This window comes from Myotis yumanensis, unplaced genomic scaffold (genome assembly GCF_028538775.1).
Source record: "Myotis yumanensis isolate MYYU_CA2020_CCGP unplaced genomic scaffold, mMyoYum1.0.hap1 SCAF_23, whole genome shotgun sequence".
Classification (NCBI taxonomy): Eukaryota; Metazoa; Chordata; class Mammalia; order Chiroptera; family Vespertilionidae; genus Myotis; species Myotis yumanensis.
The window spans coordinates 7323554-7333750 of NW_027223774.1; the positions used below are offsets into that span (position 1 = coordinate 7323554).

Here is a 10197-nt window from a genome sequence, read left to right on the forward strand (position 1 = left end):
AGGGCTGGAGATGGAATGAATCACCAGTGGCCAAGAATTTACGCAAGCATGCTTACATCATGGACTTTCCCTAAAAATCCCTAAATACCTGGATGGGAGAGCTACCAGCTTGATGACCACATTGAGATTCGGGGAGGGTGGTGTGCCTAGAGAGGGCATGGAAGATCCACACCCCTTTCTCCACACTTTGCCCTAAATATCTCTTCCAAACCAGTCTGGTTCAGTGGATAGAGCGTCGGCCTGCGGACTGAAGGGTCCCAGGTTCGATTCCGGTCAAGGGCATGTACCTTGGTTGTGGGCTCATCCCCAGTAGGGAGTGTGCAGGAGGCAGCTGGTTGATGTTTCTGCCTCATCTATGTTTCTAACTCTCTATCTCTCTCCCTTCCTCTCTGTAAAAAAAAAAATCAATAAATATATTAAATACCTCTTCCATTTGGCTGTTTCTAAGTGTTGTGTTTTTTTTTAACTTTATAATAAACTGATAATGGTAGTAAGTGCCTTCCTGAATTCTAGGAGCCATTGTAGTGAACTATTAAACCTGAGTCGGCATGGGTGTTGTTGGAACACCAAATTTACAGCCAAGTTGGACAGATCTATAGCCAAGATGTACCCTGGATACATAATACTTGTGACTGGCATCTGAAGTGAGGGTGGTCCTGTGGTATGAGCCCTTAAACCTGTGGAGTCTGATGCTACCTCTGGGTATTAGTGTCAAAACAGAATTGAATTGAGCTGCAGGACACCCCGTTGGTACTTGGATAATTTACTGCTGGTGTAGAAAATCCCCACACAGTTGGCATCAGTTGTGTTGGTGGAGCTTCTAGTATATTATATGTCTTTATCTGGAACCAGAGGCGGCACTGAGAACCTGCCATTCAGAGCACTGCAGTGACTCCCAAGTATACGCAGCTGGGAAAGGAAAGACCACTGACCAGGTGCCCTCTGACTAACACACGGGAGCTGTCCTCACCCACTGACAAGAAGTGGCTGTAGGTCTCCAACATCACGTCCCTGTACAGGATCTTCTGATCAGGGCCCAGGAGCTGCCACTCCTCCCAGGTGAAGTCCACGGCCACATCCTCCAGTGTCAGCGGTTCCTGTAACAACATGGTCCTGTTTACTAGGGACTGTTTTTCTTTTACTGGCCATAAATAATATAAAGGAAGTTGTCCTGTTCATATTAACTACACTTCTGACACCAATTATAATGTGAATGTGGTTTAAAAAAATTTCTTTAAATTTGTATTAGAGAGAAAGAGAGAGAAGGAGAAGGAGGAGGAGGAGCAGGGGAAGGGGAAGGGGAAGGGGAAAGGAGGGGAAGGGGAAAGGGAAGGAGGAGGAGGAGGAGGAGGAGGAGGAGGAGGAGGAGGGAGATAGAGATCAATTTGTTGTTCCACTTATTTATGCATTCATTGGTTGCTTCTTTTATGTTCCCTTACAGGGGATCAAACCCACAACCTTGGCATATCGGGACAATGCTCTAACCAACTGAGCTAGCTGGCCAAGGCTCAATGTATATATTTCTTATTTCACAAAAGGTTAACATATTAGATACACTGGGGAGATAATTAGTAAAGTAGAATATGCATTTTAAAAATATATATTTTATTGATTTTTTACAGAAAGAAAGGGAGAGAGATAGTTAGAAACATCGATGTGAGAGAAACATCGATCAGCTGCCTCCTGCACACCCCCTGGGGATGTGCCCGCAACCCAAGCACATGCCCTTGATCGGAATCGAACCTGGGACCTTTCAGTCCCCAGGCCGACGCTCTATCCACTGAGCCAAACTGGTTTCGGTGGAATATGCATTTTTTAAAATAACCCAAAATGAAGCAGCCCCAGAAAGGAAATATAAAGGAGAGTTTAATAAATATGATTAGAGCAAGGTCTAGCATAGGCCTGTATGCAGTTTTTGGAAGAGATTATACGGAAACAGAGAAGTGATACGAAGATCTCAAGAATGAGGAAATGTCAGAACTGATTAAACTTCCTGTAACTCAGACTCAGTACCCAGCAAAGCCAGGCACGAAATCTGCATGTAGATACTTCCGGCTGAAACGACAGCATGCTAGCTGCAAAAAATCAGATTATGAAAACAACCAGGAAGGAAAGATAAATTACTATCAAAAGAAAAACAACATTCACTGAAATAAAGGCAACAGAAACCAGAAAAAAATGTGAGAAACATATTTGGTCTTTGTCCCTGGTTCCTGGCACAGTTTCTCTTTCTTTCTTTTTTTAATAGATTTTTATTGATTTCCAAGAGGAAGGGAGAGGGAGAGATAGAAACATCAATGATGAGAGAGAATCATTGACTGGCACGCCATCTACTATGTACCTGGGTTGCGGGCACATCCCCAGGGGGTGTGCAGGAGGGGGTGTGCGGATCGAGCCCGCAACCTAGGCAGGTGCCCTTGACCGGAATTGAACCCGGAACCCTTCAGTCTGCAGGCTGACACTCTATCCACGGAACCAAACTGGCTAGGGCACGGCACAGCTTCTAAAACTCTTGGCCTCTCTGACGAGTGTCTTCTGCATGCTAATGAGATGACTAGTGACTGGGGGTTCCTAGATGGCTTCAGGATGGGGGACTGGAGGTTGAGTTCACTAATGGCCAGTGATTTAATCAACCATGCTTACATCATAAGCCCCCTAAACTACAGGTCTAGAGAGCTTCTGGGGTGGTAAACACACTGAGATGCTGGCGGGGTGGTGCTCCCGAGAGGCCCTCTGCACCCTTCCCCAGGCCTTACCCTTCGCATCTCTCCCAGGTGGCTATTCCTGAGCTGTGGCCCTTATCATAAACTAGTGAAGTGCTTTCCCAGGTTCTGTGTGTCATTCCAGAAAATTACCAATCCTGAGAAGGAGGTTGTGGGTCCCCCAGATTTAGAGCTGGTCATCAGAAGTAGAGGTGACAACCTGGGACTTCCGAATGGCACCTAAAGTGGGGTCAGTCTTGTGGGACTTACCACCTAACCTGTGGCACCGGACGCTGCCCCCAGGTAGTCAGTGTCAGAACTGAGTTGAATTGTCGGTGTCCCAAGAGTTGCAGAATGGGTAGATGTGAGAAAAATGCCCACACATTTGGTGTCAGAAGTGCTATGAATAAAAACACCCCAGAAAGCCCCAAGCGGTTTGGCTCAGTGGATAGAGCGTCAGCCTGCGGACTGAAGGGTCCCGGGTTCGATTCCGGCTAAGGGCATGTGCCTGGGTTGCGGGCACATCCCCAGTTGGGGGTGTGCAGAAGGCAGCTGTTCGATGTTTCTCTCTCATCAATGTTTCTAACTCTCTATCCCTCTCCCTTCCTCTCTGTAAAAAAATCAATAAAATATATTTAAAAAAAAAAAACAGCCCAGAAGTGTGGAATATCTTCAATGCCCTGATCCTGTGGTTCTGCAGCCTAAGCTCAAGTGTCACCAGAAAATAAATTGAGACCTGCTTGTCAACCGAGCAGCCAGAGAGGGAAAAACTATGGGACACTCCTTTCCATGTTATTGCAGACATCACTACATAGAAAAGAGAGCACACTTGGTAGGGGCTGCAAATTCTTAACACTGCTGATCTGACCACATTTTGAGTTATTTCATGTGAGGTGCAGACTCATTTGGAAAAATGAAAACTTAGGTTCAAATACTTTTTTCCTGTTTTAAAGTGCTAACCATAAACTAAGGTAACCTACGAAAGGAATAGAGAGAGGAGAGTATGAAGTATGTTCACATCAAAGCCAAAAAAAAAAAAAATCACAGAAAATCAATAACAAGCCCTGGCTGGTGTGTTCAGTGGTTAGAGCACCGGCCCGAGCACTGAAGGGTCGAGGGTTTGGTTTCTTGTCAAGGGCACGTGCCTGGGTTGCAGGTTCTATCCCCAGCCCAGTCAGGCGCATGTGGGAGGTAACCAATCGATGTGTCTCTCTCACATTGATGTTTCTCTCTCACCCCCTCCCTCCTTCCCTTCCACTCTCTGAAAATCATTTGAACAAATATCCTTAGGTGAGGAATAACAAAACCAAGAAAAAGAAAGAAAAGAAAAAAAGTTTTGTGAGAGGAAAATTTAAAGCACCTGCATTACAAAGATATCATGGACAAAGTTAAAAGAAAACTAATAAGCTAGGAAAATATTTTTTTAAAATATATTTTATTGATTTTTTTACAGAGAGGAAGGGAGAGGGATAGAGAGCCAGAAACATCGATGAGAGAGAAACATCGATCAGCTGCCTTCTGCACACCCCCCACTGGGGATGTGCCCGCAACCAAGGTACACACCCCTGACTGGAATCGAACCTGGGACCTTTGAGTCCGCAGGCCGATGCTCTATCCACTGAGCCAAACCGGTTAGGGCGGAAAATATTTTTAATAAACAAAATGATCAATATATACTGGATAGAAATCATACTTATTAATCAGTAAGAAGATATAGTTTTTTTAAAATGTAAAAATGGTAAGGACAGGCATTTCACAAGAGAAAAAAATTCAACTGACCACAAAATACACGAGGATTTCAACCTCACCTGTGCTGAGGAAAATGAAAAATAAGGGTAAAGAATATTGGGCCATTCAGATTGCTGAAAATTATGAAATTTTATAATGTCCTATTAAGTACTGCAAAGATTTAAGGCATGGATGATCCCACATATCACATACTATGTAGCAGGCACGCATCTAAATGCTTTACATGGTGCATTTCATTTTTTTTAGTATGACTGTGGACAAATGGAATCTTATATCTAGATAACATCCACCAATCAATTACTGTCATTATTCTTTTAGATGCTTAAATTATACTAACATAGGCCAACAGGTCATGTTCTTTGAAGTATGACCTTGATACATAAATGTATCATTGATACATTGATGTCACAGTAGGTGTGTTAACTACTCAGATATGTACACAAACCCACATACATTGGTAAATAGGCACATATATGTAGATGCACATATAGGTCTAGTGACAGAAAAACACACTAGCAAACATTTGTTAAAGCAGTATGAGCATTGTCTGATACATTAACGTTTCAGGTTCAATCCCAGTCTGGGCACAACCAATGAATGTGTGAATGAGTGGTACAGCAAATTAATGTGTTTCTCTCTCTCTCTCTCTCTCTCTCTCTCTCAGAACGGCTACAGCGTTTGGACAGGTTCAAGCCTGGTACTAATGAGAGGGCACGATCCTCTCGTGGCAAAGCCACGTGTAAGTCCCAGCACAATTATAGCCAAAGGCAATGGTTGTAAGCTTGACCTTAGGGTCTGAACCTATAGCCCCACTTGGCTGAGTGATATCGGCTGTGGGAGGTGCAGGAAGTAAACAAAGCTTGATCAGGTGCATGTAATTGAATAGATTCGAAACCCATGAGAACATTGTAAACAGCTTCACCACGCCCTTACTTTGCCTCGTGGAATCTGGCTATAAAATAAAGACTCGGGCCGAACCGGTTTGGCTCAGTGGATAGAGCGTCGGCCTGTGGACTCAAGGGTCCCGGGTTTGATTCGGGTCAAGGGCATGTACCTTGGTTGCGGGCACATCCCCGGTAGGGGGCGTGCAGGAGGCAGCTGATCGATCTCTCTCATCGATGTTTCTAACTCTCTGTCCCTCTTCCTTCTTCTCTGTAAAAAATCAATAAAATATATTTTAAAAAAATAAATAAAATAAATAAAGACTCGGCTTGCAGGCCGTGGCACTGTCTCTCTCCATCAGAGAGGGTAGCGTCCCACCCAGACTCAGCTTTTTTCTCTTGTCTGTCTTTTCTCCATCCTTCACGGCTCCCTCTCAGGCTCACCGAACCTGGCTGTGCTGGCGGGACACATACAGTGCGCAACGTGGGGCTGAGTGTGGGCAACGGGGTCTGAGTTCAGGTTCGCCCATGGCCATGCTGGCTCGGCACACTCTCTCAAATAAATCAATAAATTAAAAAAATTTTTTAAAAGAAAGCCATGCAATCCTCCCATTTTCCTAGGCCATTTAGGTTTTATTACTGGATAAACCCAGACACAAAGCCGAGTGCTCTGAGTGACTTTCCTTGGTTCCTGATAAAACCGTGTTCACTGAGTTTGCTTGTTCTCTTCCCTAATGGGTCTGTGAGGAACCCTGGAATAACCAGCAGTACGAAATCTGCCTCTGCTTTTATTCGAAGTTCAAAAACACACTGTCCACCCATCACCTCTAGAAAGAATGTAACGTTTTTCCTGAGACCTCAGTGCCATGAAATATTGACACTCCCTGAGGAACCCTCTGCTGTCTCCTCACAGTACATGACACATATCATATAACCTGGCATGATTCTCGTGTCGGCTGCCATAGACGTTAGACACAAGCTGAAACCCAGAGGATCCTTCAATTATGTTACATGTTAACATTAGTCATTTACTCAGAATCATATGAATACTATATTTTTTATTTTCTTTCTTTTTGTTTTGTTAATCCTCATCCTAGGATGTTTTCCATTGATTTTTTAGGGAAGAGTGGAGGAGAGAGGGAAAGACAGAGAGAAATATAGATGTGAGAGAAACACGATTGGTTGCCTCCTGGGGAGGAGCCGACAACCAAAGTATGTGTGCCCTTGACCAGAATCAAACCTGGGACCCTTTGATCCATAGGTGGACGCTCTATCCACTGAGCCAAACAGGCTAGGGCATGAATACTATATTCTTGATCCTACTTTGCCATGATATTGGAGTTAGATTCAGAGTTTATTTCACTCTGGGTACTGAACTAATTTTTACAGGCCACCACAAATCCATTAGGGAATAAAGGAGAGAATAAAACAAAGGTCACCTGGGCCTGGGTCATTTCCTTCTGTTTGGGGAAATGGCCAGTAGCTGATATACTCGTCTTTGTCTTCTCTTGATATGTCCTAAATTTCTAGTTAAAGATCTCACTCTCCAGTTGAAAGTGTTCCCAGAAAGGACAACATCGAGGTCCTGGAACCTCCTCTTTCTTCATTCTTTTCTTATCTCTTGTCAAAACCTATGGGATGAAGAGCAAGATTACGTTCAGGGTTACATTCCCCTTGCTACGCACTCACCTTAACACATGGTCCCCAGGATTTTGGCTCTTTAGTTAGTTCCCTGGAGATCACACCTGAGGTAATGAAACGTAAGACCCTGAAGATATAAGTAGCTCGAATGTGAAAGAGAAAGTGGCAAAGGAGCACAGTGCAGCACTGTGCCTCAGTGGCAGGTAATTTTCAGAACAATTATAGAAATAAGGTCGTACGGACAGTAAGGAACTGTAAATCTTTCCTTTACCAGTGGTTCTCACCCGTCTGGCCCTTTATTTTTTTATTTTTATTTTTATTTTTTAAAATAAATGTTATTGATTTTTTACAGAGAGGAAGGGAGAGGGATAGAGAGTTAGAAACATGGATGAGAGAGAAACATCGATCAGCTGCCTCCTGCACACCCTCTACTGGGGATGTTCCTGCAATCAAGGTACATGCCCTTGACCGGAATCGAACCTGGGACCCTTCAGTCCGAAGGCCGATGCTCTATCCACTGAGCAAACCGGCCAAAGCAACCTTCTGGCACGTTAAATACAGTTCCTCATGTCGTGACCCAACCATAAAATTATTTTCGTTGCTACTTCATAACTGTAATGTTGCTACTGTTATGAATCATAATGTAAATATCTGATCGGCAGGATGGTCTTAGGCGACCCCTGTGAAAGGGTCGTCCGACCGCCAAAGGGTTCTCGACCCACAGGTTGAGAACTGCTGTGCCAGCTGGTGTGGCTCAGTGGTTGAGTGTCAACCTATGAATCGGGAGGTCACGGTTCCATTCCTGGTCAGAGCACCTGCCTGGGGTTGGGGGCTTGATCTCATGTGGAGGGTGCAGGAGGCGGCCAATCAGTAATTCCCTCTCATCATTGCTGTTTCTATCTCTCTCTCCCTCTCCCTTCCTCTCTGAAATCAATAAAAAATATATCTAAAAATACATTTTTAAAAATCATAAAAGCTTTAAAAAAGTCTTTATATACCCTGTTTATATACACACTTCATTGAGGAACAATGAACACAGGGGAAAAGGAGAGAGATGGAATAGAAGCTATAAATACAAATTTTTAAAAGAATTAAAAAAAGGTAAGTACTGAGAAAATAGCCGTTGTATATTCATACATAGAACCTGAAAGCAAATTGACAGTAAACTTGCAGGAGGAGGATGAAAACAGACTCTTAAATGAAAAGCTTATTAATTTTAAATATGCTGAATGGTTCACCTACCCCCAAAACTTTTGTTTCTGTGGGCTGAAAGGAATGGGATGATGTGGTGGAGAGACTTGGTCCAGGAGCCTGAGCCTCCAAGCCTTTGGCCGTCACACATCTCAGCACAGAAGACAGTGCTCCCCCTCCTACCCCGCCCCCACGACCCCCACGGGGGTTAATACCCAAACCAGACCAGATGCCCGCGTACACTGACCTCCCCTAACGATTCCCCCATCACTAGCTCCGAGTTACTACACAGCCGGACCCGGACGGGACGCCGTGTCATTGACAAACTCCAGCCCGCGAAGACCCTGAACCCTGACCCCTGGGTCGTTGATCTGACCACCAGCGACGACCCCCCCATGACCGACCCCAAAGACACCCAGGAGATCCCTCCGTGCTCCCCGCGCGGCGCTACCTTCACCGACTCACAGGGGCTGCCACCCACCCAGCAGCCGCCGGACACACCCACGCACGGACCGGACTCCCTCCGGGGCCCGCAGCGACCTCTGGAGGCCTCACTCACTTCCCTAAACTTCTCCCTTCTGGCCTCTGCTCCTGAACGTCCGGCGAAGGCGCTGGGGGTTTCTGCTGCGTTTCTATGGAGAACGGAATACGGGTTCCTGGCGTTTCCTTATGACGTAATGTACCCGCGCCGCCGCCGCCTCGGCACCCTGGGGGCCGCCATCTTTGCACACCTGACGTACAGAAGGCTTTTGCTCAGCGGCCGGCCCGTCGGCCCTGATAGGAATGCGGAGAGGTTTTCGGAGGCCTGAGGTCACAGAAGGCCCGTGACGTGGCGGTAAATTCATTTGCTGGAGGGGACAGTGAACGAAGCCTACTTTCCAAAGGCCGAGCGGCCGTTACGCCTCAGCTCGGTGGGAAAGGAAAATAACTTCTGGACACCTCAGCCACTAGCCTAATTGCGAGGAGATTTAGAGGCCGCATAAAAAACGTAAGCTCGTTTGACGAAAAAGCCGGCGGGGCGCTAAAACCGCGTGGGGTTGGCGCCGGGAGGCAGGGGCGCTGTGGGCGCGGCCATCTTGGGGGAGAGCGGTGTCCGTACAGAGCGGAGGGCCGCGGGGCTCAGCGCGCAGCCGGCAGGTGGCGGTGCATGTGGAGGAGGAACCAGGTGTGGAAAGTGAGGCGGTCAGGGGGCCGGCGATCACAACGTGAGCGGAAACCAAGGACGTGGAGGCTCCTTCCAGCCTCATTCTAACCGCCCGAGCACAGAACATGCTCCATACATCCCAAGCAGGCACCCAACTGCCTGGTCACCACAGATTGGTCTGTATCTTATGAACAGACTCCTACAGTATGAACTCTTTTTATCTGCCTTGTTTCACACGACATAATTGGTTTTTTTTTATTGAATTTTTACAGAGAGGAAGGGAGAGGAATAGAGTTAGAAACATCGATGAGAGAGAAGCATCGATCAGCTGCCTCCTGCACACCCCCTACTGGGGATGTGCCCGCAACCAAGGTACATGCCCTTGACTGGAATCGAACCCGGGACCCTTCAGTCCATAGGCCGACGCTCCATCCACTGAGCCAAACCGGTTAGGGCAACATAATTGTTTTGAAGTATCCATAAGTTTGTTCCTCTTGTTGCTCAGTATTCCACTGTACGGGTAGTCCAAAATGTGTTTAATCGTTTATCAGTGGGACTTTCAGGTTGCTTCCAGGTGGTGGTTTTTTGGATATTGCAAATGGCACTTCTAGGAACATGCAAAAAATAAAACGACCTCAAAGAACTGAATCTCCCACAGTCGTATGCACCCGTATCACCTCAGCAAGAGGTCTTTGCCAGCCATGTGCAGGCCTGCTACCCATTTCTAGCCCTGCTTCAGCTCCCATTTCTAGTGGCTGCAGCTCTGAGCCAGAATACTCTCCCTCACCAGGAGGCACCCGAGATCCTGAGAGGGCGGGCTGTGGCACCGACATCAGGTTCATCTACTTGCTCACATTATGTTCAACCCCATAGGCCCTTATAATTCTCA

At 46.3% G+C, this 10197-nt stretch overlaps 1 protein-coding gene across 1 annotated transcript in view; it reads right to left on the reverse strand.

The window, feature by feature from the left end:
- The window catches only part of ZNF614 (zinc finger protein 614), a 65081-nt gene that overhangs the window by 51900 nt on the left and 2984 nt on the right, over positions 1-10197 (reverse strand). The window contains exons 2-3 of the mRNA XM_070401590.1: positions 6772-6963; positions 971-1097 (exon numbers count right to left, since the gene is read on the reverse strand). Of these exons, the coding sequence (XP_070257691.1) occupies positions 971-1097; positions 6772-6786 (142 nt within the window). The 5' untranslated portion in view covers positions 6787-6963. The remainder of the gene's footprint in view (positions 1-970; positions 1098-6771; positions 6964-10197) is intronic.